Below are 25697 nucleotides of genomic sequence, written 5' to 3'. Positions count from 1 at the left end.
AATACATACATATGTTTGAGCGGGTATGTTTAAAACACTGTGCATACCCGCATGCATCGGCACATCGTTTCACCATCAGTTTGATTCTGCCGTCCATGTGAATGAGCGGTACCTGCGCAAATATACACTTAAGAAAATGTATTAACATACATAAAAGTTACTTCCTGTATCAGCTTCTACTTGCTGTATCTCAGGCTGTGTTGCAAACAGAGATTTCATTTGCTCAGCCTGAAATATAGCAGTTTAATGCACAGACATATCTCATACATTCTTGGCTACTGAAGGACGTAGGAGCTACAGCCTGAGTAGGGAAAGAGTTAAAGGGGTCTTACAAGAGTAAAAAATGTATGGTCAGTAAATGGTCTGCAATAAAAAGCATAAGCCATACTCCTTGGTTAAATGCCCCCTGGTTCAGTGGTCCCCCTGGTGCCGCTCCTATTTCTAGAGGAAGCTGCAGCCGTCATGTGCCGTTCATTGGACATGTGATCACTTAGACCAGTGTTCCCCAACTCCAGTCCTCAGGGACCGCCAATAGGTCATGTTTTCAGGATTTTCTCAGTGTTGCACAGGTGATGTAATTATTGTCAATGCCTCAGACATTGCCACAGGTGTTCTTACCATAGGAGATCCTGGAAAGATGACCTGTTGGTGGTCCCTGAGGACTGGAGTTGTGGACCCCTGACTTAGACAATCACTGGCTACTGTGGTGATCCTGCCATGAATGGCTTGTGACTGCTGAAGCCAGTGGTTGACTGAACAGTCATGTGTCCAATGACTGGTACGTGACCGCAGCAGCTCTTTCCGGTATCTTAGTAGTGGGGCCAAGGGGTACTGTGATGGACCGGAGAGTGGGGTGGTGCATTTGACTGGTGAATGTGATTTATTTTATTTGAGCTCATTCCCTGCTAATACATTTTTTTTTAATCTCCAAAAAACCCTTTAAAAATTGATGCCCCGGTGAAGAAGCAGCTTTATCCTTCCGATGATTGGTTCCAGCAGTCGGACCTGCACCAGTCAGATAATAATGGCAGGACCCCTTTAAGAACAATCCAGTCCATAGCAGCACATACAGTATTTGCTAGGTTTTCACCGCTTGTTTCAGGCCGCTCATCATGGGAGGTTGACTGTGGCTTTGTATTGCTTTAATTTCTGAGGAATGTGGAAGTTTAATGTGCCAAGATATCTTTTCAGGAGTAGCAATGTTATGCATGCTTAGCTTGGTAATATCTCCAGGTCTTAAATTGGGTTAAGAAGACCCAGTCAGACGACCTTCTAAGATGACTTTAATTGTGACAACTGCAAATTGCAAAATGTAATGCACATAACATGTATATACAATCATATACACTGTGCTCTACGTCTGTATCTACTCCAGGCACTGGCATAGGTTTACAAAGATCTTTAAATCTAGTGGTACTGAAATCTAGTATTTTAGAGCTACACAATTATTTTTGATGGTTTATCACCCGGAATTGCAATAGAAGGCTTCACTCTAATCGAAATCAATGGGAGGGAGCTATATCCTCTACTGCACTTCTGCCTCCAACCCTATTGTAGACATCTGGCCCCGCTGCAGTGAGTGCGGAGGCTCAGATCAGCTGATCGCCAGGGGTCTCGAGTAGAGGACCTCTGCTGATCAACTATGGATGACCTATCCTGAGAATTAAGTCATTAATACTGCAAGGGGTTTAATGCTCGGAATACCCCTTTAATATACTAAACACATACTATATTTAAAGGAGTTTTATCTTTTGGTAAGTCCATTTGTCTAATGCATTAATAGGGAATTCTTAATGGAGGAAAGAAGTCCCCCTTCACGACCCTCATCTTTTAGCGGGAGCATAGAACAGCTGCTAAGGGCAGCTCCTGGTCTGGAGGTACAATGCATGAAAGTCAATGGATTTCAATAGGAATTGTGTATTAGTAAACTTACCCTATGGTGGCTCTACAGGGAAATAATACATTTGTTGCCAGCTCCATATATTATAACTGATCATTTATGGTTCTACTAGTGGGACATACTGTCATCAGATGCTTACCAAGGACCCCTTCTAACAAAAAGGCATTGTATAACCCTTTTAACCTTGAATTCCTGTGTCCAGTGCCTAAAGCTAGGTGGATGTATCGACAATACCAATCACCAAGACTCTGTAGAACCCTCTAATGAGTGATTAAAATGGGTCTCCCCAAATGTTCCATGTGAAGTGAAAAAAAATTCAATTCACAATTAGTGGCGTTAATATATTAGTAAGAAACCTCTAGTAAGGACCGTCCATCCACAAGCAACACAAGGAGACCATTCATGCCTGAACTGACATCATTGTAGGGGCCATGTGAGAAAATACTGATATATACAAATGTGCAACGGCGAAGACTTACTGCTAATTATGGTTAAAGTAAATCCAGGCTTCCAGGGTTTTATTCCCATAAGAAGCCATGACCTTTAAGAAAGCAAAAGTTTGTTTTATGATTATGGGCTGTACGGGACAGGAGATGTAACTGCGAAAAAATAAGAGCAGGATATGAGTGAACAAAGAGCAGATTTAGCTTCTTTAGCGTAGTCCACACAAAACGCTGGCATTCTCAATTTACTAATTGGTTCTACATTAAGCCTGTCTTTCCTTTTTCCTCTTCTCTGGCAAATCTACTTTACATACTTATAGAGCTTCATTTCTAAAGGAAGGTCATTAATATATGAACTTGTTTCTCGCAGACAGCTTACTAGATTAAAGATGTGCCGCATGTGAAGCCACATTCATTCTAGCCTGTCCCCTTTGTGACCCATGCCACCCTATACTAATCGTGGCTCCCATATCGCCCTCTGCTAAATCTGCTTTCAGGAAATTAGCTCCGAAACTGAAGTAAGGGTTACATCAGAGCGAACGCTCGGGATAAGCCCCATTGTGCAATATTGCAAGGAAGCTAGAAAACTTGAATTACCTCTATCTACACTGATTGGCCACTTTATTAGACATAGATGCCCTTTCATGTTGAAGCTTCCCTGCATGGGGATTAGATACATGACCCCGGATTTCAGCATAAAGTAAAGTCACAAGTTTTCCGTAGGTCAGTTTCGGTGTGAATCTACATTAAAATTGGACAAGCGAGTGACTTCCAACGAGGTCTGGCCATCGGTGCTAGACTAGCCAGGCCAGGATTTCATAGACTGCCAACCTTGTGGGGTTTTCTGGTACAATGGTGTAGAGAGTATATCAAGAATGGTGTGATCGAGGGAAAGCATTTAGAGAAAGGGGATCTTGTGGACAAAAAAGAAATTGTCAGTAGAAGGGGTCAGAAAAGGATGTCAAAATCATTCCGAAGAACAGCCGGTGACAGTCGAGCAAATTGCTGCCAAATACAACGCTGGTGCTCCAACTAATGTGACCAAATGCACGACCCATTGCTCCTTTGCATGGATGGGATATAACAGTAGACAACTCGTTTGAGTGTCATTGCTGTCTCAGAGAAATGGAAAGTCAAGACTCCAGGGTGCAAAAGAACACAAAAGTTGGATCACTGAGCAGTGAAAATATATCGCCTGCTCAGATTTCTGTTGCACCGCGCTGAGAGGTCAGAATTTGGATAGTGTTTAAATAAATAGAGCAGTGGTCATGTGTGCACACTACTGCCCCATTCATTTCAGTGGGACTACCAGAAACTACCAGAGATAGAGATACTGGATGTGACCCCGACTTACGGCTCCTTTACACTGGCGTAGGTGATACCATGAATCATTTCCTGATCGCGCCTTCGCCGTCCTTGTGAAAGCACCGTGGATGTGAAAACAGCCTCGCATTACTTCAGGGATGCAGGGAATCCCCCGCCTCAGCTGTCACAGCCACAGCAGAGGATCGCAGAGATCTCCTATTGCTTTCAATGGGGTTGGTGCTTGTGCCGCCGACTTCATTAAAAGCAATGGGCGATATCACAGAAAGATAGGATATCCAGCAATTTGATTTCTGCATAGCATCGCATCATGCTGCCATGGGGGAAACCATCGCTAATGTGAATGAACCCATTCAAAAGAATAGGGTTCATACCTGTGCGAGATTTGTGCGTCTCACAACACATAAATCTCACACGATTTTCACGCCAGTGTGAAGGCAGCTTTAGGCCTCAGTCACACGGGCGCATCGGCACCCGTACACCGGCGCCGATGCGCCCATGTGACTGTCAGTTAGAAGATGGACGTACCTGAAGACGGACGTCTCTCTGCAGCGCTGCTGAAAGAACACATGACCGGCAATGAAGCCGGTCACATGTTCTTTCCTCCGGCGCTGCAGAGACGGCCGTCTTCAGGTACGTCCGTCTCCTTCCTGCAGTAACACGGGCGCCGATGCGCCCGTGTGACTGAGGCCTTAGGGTGCTTTTATACAGAACGATTATCGGTCACAAAATTGTTCAAACGTGCAAATGTGAACAACAGTCGTTCAGTCTAAATGCGAGTAGAGTTGAGCGAACGTACTCTGTCGAGCTTTTTGGTCTGGCAGGAAGGGGGAGAGGGAGAGAAGAGACGGACGAACCAAGGGGAAAAAAAAAAAAAGCTCGGGACCCGGCGTTCCACATACAAAAATGCTCAAATCTCCCATTGTAGTCAATGGGGTTCGTTACTCGAGTAGAGCTCTCGAATTTTACAAAAAGCTCGAATAACGCGTACCCGAGTATTTGGGTGCTCGCTCATCTCTAAATGCGAGCCAATGACCGAACGATGAACGCTAATCATTCACTTTTTGCTCGTCATTCATTTTATGCAGGCAAAAGAATCATCATTGGTTCATTTACTTATCGTTTGTTTTGAACGGCGCTCGTTCACTCGTTCTCATTCACTTATACAGCAAATGTGAAAGACTGAATGATTCTGATCAATTTCTCGTTCGAACGAGCCAACCATGTCTAAACAGGCTGCCTGAGCGAACTCTGATGTCATTCAGTCGTTCAGTCATTCAATCGCCTTGTCTAAAAAGGCCCTAAGTAGATAGTTATTCCCTATCTTGTTGATAGTTGTTAACTTCTACGTAGGACAACCACTTTAACCCTTCCCAATCCACTGTCTGACGTCTGAAGACCTTATGATTTAAGGCTGTACAGCTCCGGTGTTGGTAAACGTCCGTCGGGGTTCTCTTACTGTATATTGCCAGCCTCTCTGCTGTCGGAGCCTATCCAATGTGTCACCTCATGCAGTACTGGCTTTAGCCAGCATATAGCGCCGTCGTATAACAGCAGAAAAAGAGTAAGCCCCCTAGGAAAACCAGGATACAAATTGAATTGGAAAGGGTTAAGGGGCCAGTTATATTTCCTATCAGTACTAATAGTGATGGATAATTCTCTACTCCAGATATAGTAGATCAGTAATTGAAAAAAAGAATATTGTGCGCTTTTCAGGCTCCATTTTGTCTAATTTTATATTTTATTTAAAAGTTAGAAACTAAAAAGTGTAATAAATCTGAAAGTATAAGGCATTTTGAAGAAGAGTTCATTCTTACAACTACTGTATGTCACTTCTACCAGAAATGTCTTAAGTTATAATGTGCTCCTTCCAGTCATTAGGCCGTATGTAATATTTGTGACAGCACACAGTAGTAGAACAGCTGGCTAAACGTCCCCATGCATCTGTTCCAAATGTTTCTTGCCCCTTATAAGTATACATTATCTTTTGCTCGTGGCCTGCGATGTATCAAGTTGCATTATAATGTGGAAATGTTTCACTCTGGCAGCTTCTCAATGCTCGGTGAACTCAGAGCAGATTGAAAACATGAGACTTGAATGATAACTGAGCAATATTGAAACAATAGACCTAAAGGAAATCCCCCCCCCCCCCCCCCCCCATTTCCCAGTTTACAGATCTACCAAAAAAGTTAAAGGGGTTGTCCCGCGGCAGCAAGTGGGTCTATACACTTCTGTATGGCCATATTAATGCACTTTGTAATGTACATTGTGCATTAATTATGAGCCATACAGAAGTTATAAGAAGTTTTTCACTTACCTGCTCCGTTGCTAGCGTCCTCGTTTCCATGGAGCCGACTAATTTTCGCCGTCTAATGGCCAAATTAGCCGCGCTTGCGCAGTCCGGGTCTTCTTCTTTCCTCAATGGGGCCGCTCGTGCTGGATGCCGGCTCCTTGTAGCTCCGCCCCGTCACGTGCCGATTCCAGCCAATCAGGAGGCTGGAATCGGCAATGGACCACACAGAAGCCCTGCGGTCCACCGAGGGTAAGGATCCCGGCAGCCATCTTCAGCAGGTAAGTAAGAAGTCACCGGAGCGCGGGGATTCAGGTAAGCACTCTCCGGTGTTCTTTTTTAACCCCTGCATCGGGGTTGTCTCGCGCCGAACGGGGGGGGGTTGAAAAAAAAACAAAAAACGTTTCGGCGCGGGACAACCCCTTTAAATAACTTTATAAATAGGAATAGTACAAAAGTAAATCTGAGTTCTGCCTACATGAATTGACATGCAGCAGCCAGAATGACAGGGAAAGATAGTAGAACTTTTTAAGTTTTTAATGCACCTTACAGACATTGGATGTGGGCGCTATTGGTGACCCTGGATGACCTAAACAATGCATCTTTGTAGCAGTGGAATAGATAAGAGACTGAACTACTAACTTGACTGCCGTGTCACCAACAACACCCACATAGAACATCTGTAAGGGGCCTTAAAAACTTGCAGAGTTCTTCTATCCTTTCATGTCATTCTGGCTGTTGTATGTCAGTTCCAACCAACTATACTTTTGCACCTTTCTTTTTGAATCACGCTGTAATTGCATTAGTAGTATTACTTTATAGCACTTTATAGTCATTATAGTCCAGAACTGCATTGACAGTTCTTCCTACTATAGATTGGAAATCTGCTGGTATTCCTTGGAGAATTATGAATGCAGCTCTAGATTATACAAACTTGGTGTATTTACAAAGCTATTCAATGTGAACATATACTTAAAGTCCACTTACACTTCTTTGGATAATCGCTGTCAAGGCGCCCATACACCCCCAACAACTGCTGGATGTACAACCGTTCATCTGACAGCTGTTTCCACCTTCTTCCCCATACTCATGAACATTTGGCTTGGCCAACCGTTGCAGCCAGAGACTTCTAGCTTATCTCTCCTAGAAAAAAAAAGGGATTGGCCATTGAAATTCAACATCCCTAATCCTTCTTTCAGTTGAGCCACCCCCATGTGCATTAGACAGTCGTCCAGCTCCACAATTGGGTTCGGATGACTAAAGTATGGGGGGGCCTTCCTTGGTCCTTGGGCCTTTCTTGGTCCCCTGGATCATTCCTTGGGGTTCATACTGTATTCTCATTTTAAATCTTGTCTAGTGCTCAGAACTCCTCATGCTTGTACCCAGAGTGTGATTAACCTAGGAGTGTAACAAGTGCAATGGTAGCAATTGATCCCCAGCTCTGGTGCCTGAGGGGTCTTTTAGAACATTAGAAGACCCCAGTATTATAAATGGGCCATTATATTTGTGGGCTCTTGTTGCAGGTTTTTCATTATAGTCCAGAAACTTTAAAGAAAACCCGTGGGATCCCTTATGCTTCCCGAGCTGCAGGCCACACAGTATAGTGAAAAACACTTTGATTTCAGTGGTCTGTCATTTCTATTGTTTTGTTCGGCACTTTATAATAGCATACTTACATTGAAAGTGTGCAGCGTGCTACTAGAGAGGAGTCTAATGATACTCATTGATATTCATGCATGCATGCTCCCCCTGCCCTCTCCCTCCCTCCAGCCGCTAATAGACATTTCTGTTTTACTGTGCATAGGGAGAAACCTATCAATCAGCAGGGGAGCGGGCATCAGTGAATATATAAATATTAATCAAACTCATCAGACCTCTCTGCTGACCGCTGCTAACTTACGTCTTAAGTATTACAACACTAAGTGACTATAAGTGACCGACTGCTGAAATCACTATAGTGTGCTGCCTACTACCAGGGCAGCATGAAAGACAGCTTCCCTTTAAGTTATGCCTCTGGATCAGCCCCTTTTGTTTTTTGTTCTTTCATTATATTGAACATCACTTCCCAATCTCGGTGGCATGCTGCATTTGCTATATCCATCCATCCATGGCATTTTTGTTGCGTTATTTCCGATTGACTTGACTGATAAAAATGTAATTCTCTTATGTTTCCATTGGCGCTGTACTTTTTAACATTCTTATGTTTTCATTTTCTGCCTCATTAGCGAAGACAAAGTGGACCCCTTATTATGTGTTCATTATTTTCTATCTGCCTTTACCAGCCCATTGGTGCTATAAATTCACTTACAGCCTGACATTGGAGTTGGGTGAATCATTTCAGGAATTCACAAGATTTACTGACTCATGAGTTTCTCTAAGTGTATTGAGATAATGCACTCACGGTTGTATATACATACTCTTCAGAACTGGCACAAACCAATAGGAATGGGAGAATGTTGATAAAGCAGGAATGAGAAGAGATAGAAAAAGTTCAGGAATCAGTGAATCATTCCATTTAAATCTTCAAGACATTTCTATGATCTGGAGCCATTAATGCCGCTGTCTCCAACCCCTTTCCATAGGTCTTATAAGGGTATATGGAGGTTATTGAGGGTCTTACCCCTCCACTAACAAAAAGCATTCCTTTCAGATGTTTTATATACTTATATCAGTAAGAATGTGACGAAAAATTGGGCCAAAATGCCGTGAATTTTGCCAAAAGTTTGTCATAAACTAAGCCAGCTAGTAGGTGGTCTAAACTTAGACTAGACAGTCCTAAAATGCAACAAATTTATCGTTCAGAGACTGCCTTCTCTTAAGTTATAAGAGTGTACTGTATATATATATTTCTTCAGATATATGTAGTTACACCAGCCTGATGAAGAAGCCTGATGGCCTTTAACCCTTTGCAATCCTATTTTGGATTCAGGGTTTCCTAGGGGGTTTTCTCTTTCTGCCATTATACAATGGCACCATCTGCTGGCTAGAGCCAGTACTGCAGTATGTGACATTCTGGAGAGGCCCACCGATAACAGAGCGGCCAGTACTATACTGTAAGAATACCCTGCCGGACGTCATGCGACATCGAAGCTGTACAGCCTTCAATCAGACTGTCTTCAGACATCAGACAGTGGATTGAAAAGGGTTAAATCTTGCATATATAATTTTTCAGGTTAACCAATAAAGGTATCACCTCTATAATGCTTTTGTCTTTTTTTATACAAGAGTATTTAACATCATAGACTCTTCCGGCTAGCACGGTACCGCACTGCTTTTGCTCTAATTCTAGAGTTCGTAATATTTAGGGTCATTATATTCGGTATGGATGATTTGGATGTAGACCTATCAGATTTATTGGAATGTTATATAATTATTATAACAGCCCGTCACAATTCCCTATCAGTTCACATGGACATCATAAAAGTTGGGCTTCTTTTTGTTTGAGCCAAGCCCAGGGGTTCTAAAAGGTGGATCCACAGTGATCTGTTGATTGCCTCCGCCTTCTGTGAAAATAAGGGGTTATCACAAAATTACTGTGCATAGTGCGAGGATGTTTTTAATTTATTATTTATGCGTCTTTTGTATTTTCAGCGTTGCATTATAAATTCGTTCAGATTGTTCCTATATTACAGATATAGGGACACATTGATAAACCTTTTTATGCCAGTTTCTGGCATTTGGGCAAAAATTACTTTTTTCTGTTATGCACTAGCCCTGCCACTCTCCCCAAAAGTGGGCAGGGCTTAATGGAAGGGGTGTGGCTGCCTGTGGGCCCTCAGATTTATTTAGAATTCATGCCAGAAACTGGTGTAAATTATACTAGAAATGTTTGCCATGTTGAACCTGGCGTATATTTCTGATAAGGTGCATGGATGTGCCTAATACATAAAGAGGTGTGCACCTCTTCAAGTATTAAGCGTACCGCGCACCAGGGGAATTGTACTAAACTCTGCGTTGGAAATGCTTGGCTTAGTAAATGTTCCCCCTAATTCTTACTGACAGCACAAGGTGGGCCATGGAAAGTATCCCAGCACCACACTCTTATGAAAACTGCCCAAAAGAAAATCTGCTTTATTCCACATAGCAACCAATCAGAGCACAGCTTTCATTTTTCATCAGCAGTATATGAAATGAAAGCTGTGCTGTGATTGGTTGCTCCAGGACAACATCTACATGGAGCTTGTATATTCTCTCCATTTCCTCCCTTAATACAATAACATGCTAATAGAGGAATTTAAAAATTGTGAGCTTCAGTGGAGACAGAACTCTAAATAGTAAGCGATGTAAAATGGTGTGTAATATATATGTTATACTTTTATATACTTACACTTTTCCAGAACCAGCCTTCTACTTTGGGGATATAGAACTGTACGTGGATGAAGGTGCGGGATACATAGAAGTACGTGTATGGAGGACTGGTACTGATCTGTCAAAAACTGCCACCGTCACCGTTCGCTCACAAAAGACGGAGCCAGTGTCAGCAGTGGGTAAGTCACACTAGAGAAAACATTATACGGTGTGCGTGATTAATATAGGGAGATTACATTGCAAGTTTTGTTCTGGGATTGATGTGAGTGTGTTTGGAGAACAGCTCCACAGAATATGTCCATGAACAACTCATATTGCTTCCATGCGGCCACCATTAGGAGGAGATCACTGCTTTCACAGTTACACAGCTTTCCATTGCATTCAATACTAGCTGAATAAAACCAATTGCAGTTAGCGCCCCCTGGTGGTGGCTGGAGCCGTCCATAATTTTATTGTTTGAAGAGGACTCGTCAGCCATGGCCTGCTGCCTCTATCACTAGTTTTCTTTTCTTTCAACCCCATCTCCTCCTTCTTTACTGCAGCTGATAGAATGCAAGTGCCTAAAGCCGAATCTGTCAAGTGGTGGGTCTCCAACATTCACTGTCATGGGATGACCGTCAGGGCTGCAATGAGGCCAGGAAATTTAAATAAGATCCCTTTATGTTTTATATACAGCACATTTCCACCCCACGCTGGGGCCTTCGTCGGGTTTAACCCAGCTTTGAATCCATTAATGGCCATCTAGCAAGCATTGCATGAAGTTTTTTTTTTTAGCACTTTTTTCTACTCATTTAGCCAGTTTGAGGTCTCAGGATAAGACTTATCTTCAATAAGACAATATCTCTTCAAATATAAGACAATATCTCTTCAAATATAAGACAATATCTCTCCGTATTAATTGTGTATTCATCTTTTTTCATATTTTGGGGGTGTTGAATTTCCTTCTGTCAGTGGATCACATCAGATTTAATTGAGAGTTAGCAGTGAAGACCACCAACTTGACAAGTTCAAACTGACCAGAGCCGTATCTAATGGGACTTGGTATGGGGGAATGGGGAGAGTAGTAAATAAAGAAAGGCTGTAGTATAGTGAGTGAGGTTGCAAATACAAAGCTATGCAGTAGGCCACACTGACTCGAGGACACAAAAAATTTGTGTGAATGGGACTGAGGGGTATGGAGCTCTAGGTCGAAAACTGACAGCCTTGGGTTTTAATGCTGTATCATTTGATTGTGTCTACTTCCCATTTTGTTTAATCCCTTATCTTTTCCCTTCATCCTTTTTAAGCATACATCCAGATCTGATCCCAAAAATGTAGATGTGTATGTATATGTATTCAGAATGTGACCTATTAGTGATTGTCCTGAAGTATTGTAGGAAATATACTAATAATATGCATTTCTTTTCTCAGCTGGTGTTGACTATGTAGGTATCAGTAGGAATCTAGATTTTGCTCCCGGTGTTAACATGCAAACTTTCCGCATCGTCATTCTGGATGACTTGGGACAGCCAGTGCTGGAGGGCATAGAGAAGTTTGAACTAGTGTTGCGTATGCCAATGAATGCTGTCCTCGGGGAGCCTAGCAAAGCAACTGTATACATCAATGACACTGTCTCTGACTGTAAGTGACATTTATATTCCCTGCATCCTTGCTTTAATACGATGCACCCTTCAACTCCGTAACTGACACTTTGGAGGCCATTTAGTGGGTGTCATTGCTCACAAGAACTCAGCCATGATCATACAGATGCCATTATGTAAGAAAGAGTCTCCTGGTAACAGTCTTGTAATTGTCACGTGATACAGTACTTGCTTTAAGAATACTCTGCACAGAAACAGTACCTGCCTTAGGTTAGATGGCACCTTGTGCAGAATTTTTGGGGGGCACAAGACAAAAACAATACTCTGCCTGTATTTTACTGTGCAGAAAGCAGCAAGATAGCTGCATACCCAAACCAGAACAGAACCAAGCTACTAACTACAGTACTAGAATTAAGCCGATAACATATATACAATACCAGAACTAATATCAATATATAAATACAGCACCAGACACAAGCTTATAGCATACATATGGCACCATAACTAACTTCAGTACATGAATGCAGCCCCAGAACCAAGCTCATAACATAGATAAAATACCAGAACCAAGGTCAGCACATAAATACAGCAGCAGAACTAAGCTTATAATGTGAATACAGCACAATCCTCCCTCAGTACACAGACACAATACTAAAACCAAGCTCATAACATAAATACAGCACCAGAACCAAGCTCATAACACAAATGCAGTAGCAGAACTAAGTGATTGTGTTGCAGGGGTGCTGATGGGCCGACAGTGGTACCTTGGAACATCAGTTAGGAGGAGACGGGGCCATAAGGATGATGATGATTACTAAAGTTCCACAAGATGCTGCTGTAAAGAGGAAGATCACCTGGCTATGCAGACTTAAGAAGGGAAAGGGAAGGGGGTTGATCGCCCTCAGCTTACATCTGCCTGATGCCTTCCCCACAAGCTCATGGCCAGCATTTTGCACAACCGCATGGGTCACATGTAACTAAGGCTTGGTTCACACGGAATGTATTCCCGGCTGAAAAATCGCTGTTTTGCCACAGTGAAAACCGCAAGATTTCCGCCAGGAAAGTGCAGCTGCAAAACCCGCGGTACTCAGCCGCGGGTTTTGGAGTGGCTTGGCCGCATGCTTTTCCATTGCGTCCGCTGCTCCCATAAAGGAGAGCGCAGCCGCAACAGGAAAAAAAAGAATGGACATGCTGCGGCCGGGGAACCCGTGCTGCAGCGCCAGCTTCTGCCAGCTTTGCCGCGACGGATTTGCCGTCCTGTGTGGACGAGATTTTTAACTAATCTCGTCCACATGCCTGGCTAACCCCAGGATTAGCGTCGGCAGGCCGACTTGCTGCGGCGAATCCGCCCTGTGTGAACCCAGCCTAAGACTGGCCATGTACACGAAGAGGCAGCAGAAAATGTCTAATAAACTCTATGTGAAAATCAGAATCATACAAATATGTGATTATTGTCCACAGTGCCAAAGGTTCAATTCAGAGAGGCCATGTACATGGGGCATGAGAAGGATGGGAAGATCACAGCCCTGGTGTACAGAAGTGGGGACGTCAGCTACAAGTCTACAGTACGTTGCTACACTCGACAGGGCTCTGCACAAGTGATGATGGACTTTGAAGAACGACCAAACACAGATAGCTCAATCATCACATTCCTTCCGGGTACAGTATATTCCGCTCTGAAAGTTTTTTTTCAATGTTGATGACCTTATAGAATAAAAGTAGTGAAGAAGTAGTTTGTCATTTTGTCAATATATCCCAGTGCATGCTGGTTGTGTTATCTCTAGATCATATTAGTATCTCACTGCTATTTAAGATTTAGGAAATTTCTTATAAGTGTAAGTTAAGCTTCATTTGTCTTTCATCCAGAGTTAGGGCTTACACAGATGGGCATGTTTTAGCCCCTTTATGCGTCCGTGAAAAGCACGGGCACAAAACGGTCCAGGACAAAACCATTGATTTCAATGGTTTTGTTTCCACTATCGGGATTCTCGAACGTAGTTGATACTACATGTGAGAAAGATAGGGCAGGACCTATTTTCCTGCTTTATTTTTCAAACTCGCGTGCTATAGCGCAAAGTTTGAATAGTCCAAAAAAAGAGAAAAATCCTGTTCCTGCACTAATACGCTCCATAGCGGCGAGCGTATTAGCACATGCGCCCATGTGTTTTTGCCCTCATACTGTAACTTGAAAATCCTAGGCTCCAGTGCAAAATCTGTAACTGGGCTCCCCGCCTAACATATGCCATTTATAATACCCGTATATGACTTCTACTGTACTTCAGCACCCCATATAGCTTAACCCTTGCTTCTGTCAATACCTAAAAAGGGTCATCTCCCGAAAACAGGTTCTCACCTGTTCGGGTTATCTCCTATAGGAGATGTTAAGGCAGCGATATTTTGTATAACCTAGCTTTTTCAAAAGCAGATATACTTAAGAAACATGTCATAGACCTCTCACCCAACCAGCCAAAAACCTACTACACACTGATGAGGGACAAAACCCCCATAACAGCTTTCTGTACATGGTTATTGTTTCCTTATGGAGAAGATTCTGGTTTTGGCTTCTATTTCCAGTCATGTTATAAGGCCTGTTAAAGGGTCAGACACTGACTTGTAGGAAAGCTACCTTCTAATAGTTGTCGCTGCCGAGGCATTGTAATATCTCCTATTGGCATACCAAATTTCCCAGAGGAGCATTGCATGGCAAGTCTCCTCATGCCTACTAGGTGGTCTTCACAAGGAAAAACTGTACACCTCCCAATGCAAGAAAACATCCACATTTTTCTAATCCAGTGCAACATTTTTCTGTTTTATGTATTTACTTTAGATTAAACCCACAGTTTATATCAGTATGTAGGAGCCCGCTCAGATTTTAAGTGCAAAGATTTCCATATTTATATGCACCCACCATGGCTTGGGCATACAGAAATCTTGACGCCAAGAGCCAGCGGTGCATAGCGTACAGTAGTGTGAGCCTTTTCATGCTAGTGATTGATCCAAGCTCCTGGCCACAATCTTGTCTTCTCTAATGTCAGAATATAACCAAAGAGGAACTTTCACCTTGGCAGTCTGTACAAAGTGTCACATGTACACATCCTATTACTATTGACTAAACTGCATATTGTTTTCAAGGGGAGACAGAACGTCCTTGCACTGTAGCCCTGATGGATGACACCATCCATGAAGAAGAGGAGGAGTTGCGACTTGTCCTGGGAACTCCCAGAAGTGAATCTCCTTTTGGAGCCTCCATTGGAGAACTCAATGAGACCCTAATTAAGATTAAGGATGATGCAGACAGTAAGAAATCAATAGAAAATGAACCATTAACGTATACCAAGGAGTTGAAACCTAAAAAAATTGACTTGCAAACTTTTTATTTTTCAGAGGCAATAATAAGGTTTGGTGACACCAAGTTTAGTGTGAGCGAACCCAAGGAACCCGGACAAATCATGGTTGTAAAAATTCCAGTTGTTCGTCAGGGAGACACATCAAAGGTCTCCATTGTGCGTGTGCATACAAAGGACGGCTCTGCTACCTCTGGGGAAGATTATAACCCTGTGTCAGAAGGTACACACCATTCTGGTCATTTCTGATCAATACCGCGCCAACATGGCAACGTTCTGGTATTCGTGTATGACAAACGTATGGACTCCATGATAGGAACTCACAAGAAAGGATAGCACTGTACTGTGATTCTAAGAATGATGCACAGTACTGCTCTGCCTTTTAGAGATTGCACAGTTATAATATGCATCCAACATTGATTTTTCCATTGATGGGGCATGCTGAGAATCTTTTCTTCTCTGTCTCTCTGTAGCACACCGTCATACGGAACAGCATCCAGGGGGACAGTATATCAGTACTGAGCAGTGTAGATGTAATAACAGTAGCTATGAGACAATTAACACTACTAGCTGCAGTTGCATTTGTGTGTATGTGTCTCTGCTTTTGTCTCCCTCCAGCAAAATAAAGTCCCAATGACAAGCACTGTCTACCTTGCCTTTACATGGGCTGTTTCAAAATGTATGGGGGATAAACCATCGTGTATACAATCTTTTGTCCTCCATACAATTTCATGAATGTCAGAGGCACATGCTCTTTCACTTTAAGAGACATGCTGCCAACAACAATGATTGTTTTTAGGCTACACAAAGGTTGGGTTCAGCCTAAACCCAAATATTTGCTCATTCATCAGCTGATCTGATGCAGCTCCATATGGGCCTGAAGGATGGGCTAACCAATGTTGTTAGGAGATTCTTGACTGTGTAAAATGCCCTTAAAGCATGGCTTAATTGTTGAAATTGCAAAAATGATCAAGTCATGGATTGTTATCTTCTGTCAAGTTTTTAATGCTTGTCCCATAAACAGCATTTAAAAAAAATATCAGTAACATAGTGCTTTGTGCAATAAAACAAATACAGTGAAAATATATGTAGAAGACTCACCTGGTGTCGATGACTAGTCTAATAAAGGATAGTCGCCTCACCTGGAGTCCTAGTCGGCTGGAAACCAATCCACTTCTTATGCGTACAGTGCATCCAAGGAATAGGAGAGCCTCAGGGTGAAATACAAAATCAGGAATTTCAGAAGACAAGAAAAATACTGTAGTAAATAAAATATACACCCGCGCTCATAAGTACTTACTGAGGGGAAGGGGGGTCTATTACCAAAAGAAAACCCCTCTGAAGTTGCATCAAGACAGCATAGGCAGTAAAGTATTGGAGATAGGAAGGTTTATTGGTAAAACAGACAGATATCCAAATAGTTGCAACACCCTTCGGTGATGAGTAAGCAGCTTTTTTAAGCATAGTCTTATCCTACACATAGTACCACATATATAGCTATCAGGAAATAGGTTGCACAAAAAAAGGGGAGGGGAAGTCAAGAGGGCGGGGAAGATGACACGCCACTAATTACCTTAATACATTGAGAAGAGGGCAGGGTGACTGGCTGCTGTTGAACCCCACACTCTACTGATGATGGGTGGTGTCTCCCTTAGAGGCTGTCATTGGACCCTGCCTTCGGGCATCACTTCTCAATGTATTAAAGGGGTTCTGTCACTAAAAAAGAAAAATGAACTTATCTATTCCTCCCCCATCAGTCTACTTACCAGATCTTCACCTCCCTTATCTTCTCCTGTCTCCTGCAGTTCGGGTGCTCACTTCACCTCCAGCTGCCTGATTCTGCTCCTTCCTGTGAGGTTACGTACATTAGGTTGGCAGTCTGCCAATGTACATTACGTCACAGCTCACAGGCCAGCAGGAGGACTGCCTATCTTCTTCAGAGATTGCTCATGCGAGCTATCTCTGAAATAGATTACAATTCCTTCCTAGGCAGTGAAGCTACAGCACAGGGATGTGACCTTCACTGACCCAGCAGGAAGGAGTTTGTGATGAGCAGCCTTCATAACAAACTGGGCCCAGCTTGCAGTGAGCTGACCTGGGGCACTGGAGAAGCTCAACCAGGAAAAAATGTGATAAGGAGACAGACAGGGAAGGAATAGGTAAGTTTAGAGAATTTTTTTTTAATGACAAAACCCCTTTAAGGTAATTAGTGGTGCGTCATTGCTCCCGTCCTTGACTTCCCCTCCCCTTATTTCTGCAATCCATTTCCTGATAGCTTCGGAGGGGGTTTCCCCTTCAGTAAGTAATGCTTCTATTTTTACACTTATATTCATAAACCACATTTACCACCTATTAATGGGATAGTTGATAAATACATGATTGCTGGGGGTTTGACCACTGGGGCCCGCACCAATTATATGAACGGTTTCCGAGTCTCATGTGCAAATAGAGTAAAATGAAGATAGCCGAGACAACATGACTGCCGTTGTATTCACACAGGATGGGGGTAAATTGGGGTCCCTAGTGATCATACCTTTACCTATGGATCTGTGATATACATTGTTTTTGGGTCAATCCCTTTAAGAATTTTATTCAGCTGCACATCTGATCCTAGGAAATATATAGAGGGACAACAATTAAGGCTGTCCTAGATCTCAGAGGTTTTGGCATCCAGCTTTCCTAGATGCTTCAATGGCAAGGCTGCTTAATTGGAGGCAGATATAACTAAGGAGCAACTGAACAGAATTTTTAACAATGACGAATAATAATTAGTTTGCTACATTTTATAAAAAATATATTCCAAGCAAGTTTTTTTTAATGTTTTAACATTTATTAAATGGAAAACTGTAGCCTGGCCTGACCTGACTCACAGACTAATCCTCCATTGTTGTAGGAGCTTGTCTACACATCATCTGTTGACCTTGGGAATTCGGCTCTCAAAGGAAGGGATTTCTTTGTAGGATGTCCCAGTATTTACTTGTAATTGTATTGATGCAGGTTTTGGATCATTACTTGTGTTTAAACATCTCCGGTCTGTAATAATGTGCAGTAAACTAAAGCCGGTTCCTCATCTACCATGACCTATGTTTAGTTAAGTAGAACCAAGCCGGGTCTTAGAATTTAAAGGGCATAAATCATCAAGATAATTTTTGCTCATTAAAACCAGAAACTGATACATATTATTTTTTTCCAATCTGTTTTTATTTTTTGATTATAGATTTTTTTTTAATATGGATTTTATCTAGATGATTATGGGGGAAGTTATATTGCTTGAGCTGCTCCTTCGAGCTCTAAACAGTTCATTGGCTGTTATGGGAGAGTGTGGGCATGCTCTGTGACATTGTGCAGGGTAAGGGAGGAGGTGAGCTATGACCTTTATCTATTGTAAATGGTGGATCCTCAGTTATCTATACATAGGTGCCACCTTTCATTGTAATCCTGATAAAAAGATGATTGCTGAGAAGGGATCTCTGTGAACAGGAAGTGTAAGACTATTGTGGTACAAGGTACCTTTACACACGATGACTGCCATCCCATGAACTACCACCTTCTGTGCTTACACAGGAATGATAGTCTTTCAAGTGAATGGAAGCAGCCTCCATTCACAGTAAACAGGAGTCGCTCAAACATTCTTAAAGGGGTTCTCCCGGTTTGTAATTTTTCACAAAAACCCCTTTCCCCTTGGTATAACATAACTAACCATTGCATACTGACCTCTCTGCACTGTGACCGGCAGTGCTGCTCTGTCCTTGCTCCCTTGTTTGTTCACAGGCTGCAGTCCCACTCGGTTTATGGGACATCACAGGTGCTGCAGCCAATGACAGAGCTCAGCGATTGAGCACTAAGCTCTGTCATTGGTTGCAGTGCCTGTGACATCCTTTAAACAGGGTGTCAGCATGGGACACAATGGTATGAATATATGCTGTTTAGTTATGTTATAACATGAAGAGCAAGGTTTTACTAAAAACAATTGATTAGGCTGGGCTCAACTCTTTTTCTTTTGCCTGGGAAAAATATAACCATTCATAGAATATAGTATTTCCCAAAAAGTAAAAAAAAATATAGAAGCGTAAATACAAAGTTCTTAAATATTTTTCTTCTTCCTAACTAAATGGTTTTGAGGCAGTTTTTGAACCAAGGACAAAACAAAAATTACCTTGTATCAGTTGTAATTTGGTTATGCCAGAATTAAATACACTGGGAGCTTTTGGACTGTAGGGGTAATGTGTGAAATGTAACAGATGCTAGTATTATCCAGTCGGTTTCATGTCGGTGAGTAGTTATAGTCATCATTAAAGCTTTGTTTGTGTAACTTTTTAGATATCGAATTTCAGGAAGGAGAGACGCAGCACATTATAGAGATTGAAATCCTTTATGATGGACTTAGGGAAATGAGAGAAGCTTTTACTGTGCACCTGAAACCTGATGAGAACATGGTTGCCGAAATCCAGGTACAGAACATATATCCAAGACCTCAGTTGACTTTTGTCTATACTGTTGCTTAGTTGATGCGTTTTCCATTTCTTTCATGGTGTCTGAACTGACGATTGATAGATTTGTGTCTGGGAGGCTATTTTCCTGTATCGTAGTAGGGTGTCAGTTAACTGGGGTGCCCGAAGTGACCTTATAATTCCGGCTGTTTTTGGAGATACATCCACAAAACCTGTCTGTCAATGCAACTGTTTCGCAACTTTTATGCAACTTGCTGTCATGCGACATCTATCATTGTGTAAAGGCCCATTTACACTGAAAGATATGCAAACAGCTGCATTGTTCGCGGAGCTTTCACCTGGTGTCCCGCTGAGAACTGCAGCGGGATACCAGCTGAAAGAATGCTATCAGCATTGCCTGCTGAGAAAATCAGTAGCAGCACTGCTAAGAGTCATCAGTGATTTCTAGCCAAAGATGGCTTTTGAGCAAATTTTGAGCGAAAATCGTTGTGTCTAAATAGGCCTTAACTCTAGCCTAAGGCCGCCTGCAGACGGGCGGGCCGGATCCGGCGGTAAGAATTCTCACCGCGGGACCGGACCTGAGCGCCTGCAGGGAGGAGCGCGTACTCACCCGCGCCTGGCGGCCCCTGCTCTTTCATGTGCCGGCGGCCAGGTGAGTGACGTTTCTGTGCGAGGCTCTGCGAGCCCTGCACAGAAAAAGGACATGCCGCGGTTTGTTTGCCGCGCGACATTTCGCGCGGCCAAACCGCGGCCGTCTGCATATTGTAATGCACTCCTATGCAGGCTTTCAGTGGCGGAAATCCCGCGGATAATCCCGCCGTGGGATTTCCGCCCGTGTGCAGGCGGCCCAAGGCTCCCACCACCACCTGATGTCAGGACTAGGTATGCACTGTGAGCCGATGAAGCCGAGGTGTATACACTTTGGCCCACTGCTCATGCTCCCATTGAGATCAGGTGTAAGAAAGGAGTGTAAATCACACAGGAATTTGGTGTAATTTACAAGGTATGACTCTATGCCTCGACACCACTGTGCCCATCTTTAGAGGACATGATTCTAAGGGTACACACTCCATCTATACAGAACATCAGCACCCAAACATTTAATTGCATTATAAACTTTGTTGTTATCATTGCACACACAGGATATATTATCCACAAGGTCTAATAGGTTAATTGCAAATCAACCCATTAGAAATACATCCTAGTGGGACAAGTGATTGGCTCAAAAAGTTGGCTCCAAATGGAGTTGTCTTCTGCAGGATGTTTGGGGCCCATTATTGTACCAGAGCCTGGATCAGTCTGACTCTGGCCACACATTATTATATAGATGTGGTTTGCACATGGCTGTTGTCAAGATCTCTTGTGTATTGCACATAGTAAACTTTGCATCACTTGAAAGTCAGTAGATTCACTACTCCACTATTAGATACATGGAGAAGGCTTTTATTTTGCATACAGATTCTACAACATTTTCATTTTTTTTAGATGACCAAAGCCATTGTATACATTGAAGAAATGAACAGCATGGCAGATGTAACCTTTCCTTCGGTTCCTCAAGTTGTCTCACTTTTTATCTATGATGACACTTCAAAAGCTAAGGAGAATCCCAATCCAATCGCTGGTTACCCGGTTGCTTGCATCACAGTGAGTTTTGAGCATGACAAGAATAGTTTGTCCCTGCAAACAGTTTACTTTTTCTATTTTATACTTAAAGGAGTTGTCAGTAGTAAACCATTGGCCTATTTTCAGAAGAAGTCATCAATAGTAGATCAACGGAGGTCCATCTGCCGGGACCCCTGCCGATCAGCTGTTCTCTGAGCCAATGTCCTCATGCAGTGAGCTTGTTTAAGCAGGAAGCAGACAGCTCCATGACCACTACAGTGGCCCAGTTTGGTATTGCAAACCAAGTTTCCATTGAAATGAATGTAACCTTGGCCTGTAATACCAAACCTGACTATTGCAGCAGGAACAAAGCTATCTGCTTCCTGCGGAAATCATCTCAGTGCAAGAGCCCTCCAGCCAAGCAAACAGCTGATCTGCTCCCAGGTGATGTATCCCTGCCAATCTTCTATTGATGACTTATCCTGAGGTTAGGCCATCAATACTTTACAACAGGACAACCCTTTTAAATCTAGAATAGTGGATACATTGTGTTCCCACTGCTTATTTATGTGAATTATGAAATCTTTTTGTAAAATCAAGTATGAGATTGAAGGCATTGATCAGTTTTTTGTACAACCCCCAATTCCCAAAAAGTTGGAACGCTGTGTAAAATGTAAATATATGTAAAGAAAAAAAGAATTCAATGATTTGGAGATCTCATATAATCATATTTTATTCGCAGTAAAACGTAGAACACATATTAAAAGGGGAAAGGCATTTAAAAATTGATGGGAGCAACACATCTCAAAAAAGTTTGGGCAGGGCCGTGTCAACCATTGTGTAGCATCCACTCTTCTTTTTACAGTCATCTGTAAACTTCTGGGAAGTGAGGAGACCAATATCTGGAGTTGTGGGAGAGGAATGTTGTCCAATTCTTGTAATATGAAAAAAAAAGTTTGGTGCCGAATTAGCCAGTAGAGTAAAATCTGATTGTTGTCAGTAAGAGAAAGCAAGTAATCTTGTAGATATGATAGCTTTTAATGGCTAACAAAAATACATGATGTTGCAACAACCTTTCGGATGGTTCTGTTATCCACACATTCATCAGGCTAAAATTCAGTGTTAGTTATTGTTAGTTATTAAAGGGTATCATATCTACAAGATTACCTGCTTTCTCTTATTGAGAACAATCACACGTCCCATTCTTGTTTGATGTAGGATTCTAGCTGCTCTACAGTCCGGGGTCTCCTTTGGTGGATTTTTCATTTTGTAATGCGCCAAATGTTTTCTATAGGTGAAAGGTATGGACTGCAGGAGGCCCAATTTAGCACCCGGACTCTTCTTCTGTGAAGTCACTGTTGTGATGGATGCAGTATGTAGTTTAGACACAGGGGGACATTTACAAATCGGTTACAACAGGTGGCATAGAAATGTTGCAAAGATTTTGTGTCTTTTCTTCCTCCTGCATCGGCCTAGCCACTTTTCTAAAAATTGCTCTGGGCTTGCTGCTGCCCTGAACTGACAGATTTACGTATGATTTATACCACAACGGCACAAATTATGCCAGAAATGTATAGCTTGTCGAGGTGCAAAGAATGTGCTGAATGCATAATGAGGTGTGTGTCTCTTCATGTATTCAGCGCACGGTGCATTGGGGCAAATTTTACTAAGCCGGGCTTAATACATATCACCCACAGTTTTTCACATATTGGTGAACCTCTGACCATCTTTGCTTCTGAGAGACTCTGCCTCTCTAACATGCTCTTTTTATACAGTCATGTGACTTAGTAGAAAATTGATCATCCAGCTGATTTTCATTAGTACCACTTACTTTTCCAGTTGTTTGTTACCTGTCCAAACCTTTGTAAGATGTGTTGCTGCCATCAATTTCTAAATGAGTATTTTTTTTTTATTTCCAGTGTATTGCATTCTTTTTTTCTTTACATTTATTTACATTTTACACAATGTCCCAACTTTTTTAGATTTGAGGTTATAACTAAGGGGGGGGGGGGCTATAACTAGAGATGAGCGAGCACCAAAATGCTCGGGTGCTCGTTACTCGAGTCGAACTTTCAGTGATGCTCGAGAGTTCGTTTCGAGTAATGAACCCCATTGAAGTCAATGGGCGACTCGAGCATTTTTGTATATGACTGGTGCTCCGCTAAGGTTTTCATTTGTGAAAATCTTAGCAAATCACCAAAGTCATGTAAAAAACACAGAAATGGATAGGGCAGGCGAGGAGCAGCATGCAGGGCTGCATTTCGGGTTCCGAGGTCTCACTATTAAGCCACAATAGTGGCAAGAGTGAGACCCCCCCCCCCCCCCACACTGTCAGCATAACGATCATTCTCCTCTGCCTGCCCTATCCATTTCTGTGTTTTTTACATGACGGTGTAGCCCATGACGGTGTTAGCCCATTGAATTCAATGGAGCCGGCAATACAGCCGGCTCCATTGAAAGCAATGGGCTGCCGGCGAGCGCGGGATGAATTTTCGGGAAGGGCTTAAAAATATAAGCCCTTACCTGAAAAAGAAAGATTTTAGTGTAAAAAAGAATAAAAACGCAGGCATTCTCTTCAATGGAGCCGCTGCTGCTGCCGGCGACTCCATTGAAGACAATGGTCCGCTGGCACACCTGAATTATTTTTCAGGGAAGGACTTTACATATAAGCCATTCCCTGGAAATGAATTAAAAGTGATTTAAAAAACAAAAAAAATACATACTCACCTCCCTTCAGCTGCCAGGGCACAGCCACATGTTCTCCTGCTGTCCCCTGCACTGTGGTGCTGAACTGCTGTCATTCAGCTGAGAGCTGCGCTGAGCCAATCAGAGGCAACACTCACTCACCCATTCATGAATTCATGAATGGGTGTGAGTGAGATCTGCCTCTGATTGGCTCAGCGCTGAGCCAATCAGGGGCATGCCTGACTCACACCCCCTTCACACCCACTGCAGGCCAGCCGCGCTGAACTCCGTCTGCCGGGACAAGGTGAGTATATATATATTTTTTATTTTTACACATTTCTGGATGAATTGCAGGGAAGGGCTTATATATTTAAGCCCTTCCCGACAATTCATCCCGCGATCGCCGGCAGCCCATTGCTTTCAATGGAGCCGGCTGTATTGCCGGCTCCATTGAATTCAATGGGCTAACATCGTTCTGCCGGGACAAGGTGAGTATATTTTTTTTTTATTTTTACACATTTCTGGATGAATTGCAGGGAAGGGCTTATATATTTAAGCCCTTCCCGACAATTCATCCCGCGATCGCCGGCAGCCCATTGCTTTCAATGGAGTCGGCTGTATTGCCGGCTCCATTGAATTCAATGGTCAGTGCTCGTTTAATCGATACGAGTACCGCCTGGTGCTCATCTCGAGTAACGAGCATCTCAAGCACCCTAATACTCGAACGAGCATCAAGCTCGGACGAGTATGCTCGCTCATCTCTAGCTATAACTAAAGCTTAATCATTGTGAAATGAAAAGATCTTCAACTTTTTAATATATTTTGTGTACCTGTTTAGCACCATCTCTGCTTGTTGTCAGGGAATTATTTATGTTGAAAAGCTAGTCCTGAAAGAGCAACTCTTTAGGATGGAGTGATCTAACAAACCATTCACCTGTATGAGCAGCGCATGGTCAGGATAGGTTTTCAGCTTCTGAGTAGCAGGTTTCCTTTCACTGACAGCAAGAAGAGATTTTGAGATTGTAAATAAGTATAAATATAGTATATTGCAGACTAGAAGTCCCTCCTCTTACAAGTTTTAGTACTTTAGTATTACCCAGTAATCTAGAGCTCTATGGATCATGTTTGCTGCAGCTAGCAGTGGAAATTCAATCCGGTTGATTTAACCTATATGCAGATTGCGTTGACTCTCTACTAGTACAGCAAATCATGCAGTATGTAGCACATATAGCAAATCATTCATAAAGGGGCTGTTCTCTGCTGAATGTGCAGTTAGTTGTTTTGCTATTCCTACTATTTCCTCCTCTTAATCATGTTCCTTCTTTCCAGGCTTGTAACCCCAAATATTCAGATTATGACAAAACTGGGTCAATATGTACCAGTGAGAATATTAATGACACATTAACCCGTTACCGCTGGCTGGTAAGTGCCCCCAAGGGCCAGGATGGAGTCACCAGTCCTATGAGGGAAGTTGATTTTGACACGTTCTTTACATCTTCAAAAATGATTACGCTGGATTCAATATATTTCCAAGCCGGATCACGGGTGCAGTGCGCGGCACGTGCCGTAAACTCAGAGGGGCAAGAAGGTCTGGAACTTATGAGCCCTATTGTAACCATAAACATAGCAGAAGGTGAGCATCCATAGTCTACTGTACATCATGAACCATGCCTAAGGACCGCATAAATGTAACACTTTAGTCATCTGAACCCACCACATTCAATGGGGCTAGATAACTGTAATGTATCTGGGGGTCTTTCAACTTTCCCCA

At 42.7% G+C, this 25697-nt stretch overlaps 1 protein-coding gene across 2 annotated transcripts in view; it reads left to right on the top strand.

The window, feature by feature from the left end:
- FREM2 (FRAS1 related extracellular matrix 2) overlaps positions 1–25697 on the top strand; it is a 212737-nt gene that overhangs the window by 140368 nt on the left and 46672 nt on the right. The window contains exons 7-14 of one of the 2 annotated variants that reach the window (XM_066582533.1): positions 10294–10443; positions 11675–11884; positions 13306–13503; positions 14977–15141; positions 15229–15411; positions 19509–19639; positions 21125–21283; positions 25256–25559. In XM_066582533.1, the coding sequence (XP_066438630.1) occupies positions 10294–10443; positions 11675–11884; positions 13306–13503; positions 14977–15141; positions 15229–15411; positions 19509–19639; positions 21125–21283; positions 25256–25559 (1500 nt within the window). The remainder of the gene's footprint in view (positions 1–10293; positions 10444–11674; positions 11885–13305; positions 13504–14976; positions 15142–15228; positions 15412–19508; positions 19640–21124; positions 21284–25255; positions 25560–25697) is intronic. The other variant, XM_066582542.1, reaches the window with a different exon arrangement.

The sequence above is a fragment of the Eleutherodactylus coqui genome, chromosome 1 (assembly GCF_035609145.1).
Source record: "Eleutherodactylus coqui strain aEleCoq1 chromosome 1, aEleCoq1.hap1, whole genome shotgun sequence".
NCBI lineage: Eukaryota > Metazoa > Chordata > Amphibia > Anura > Eleutherodactylidae > Eleutherodactylus > Eleutherodactylus coqui.
This window is presented reverse-complemented; position numbering and strand designations above follow the sequence as displayed.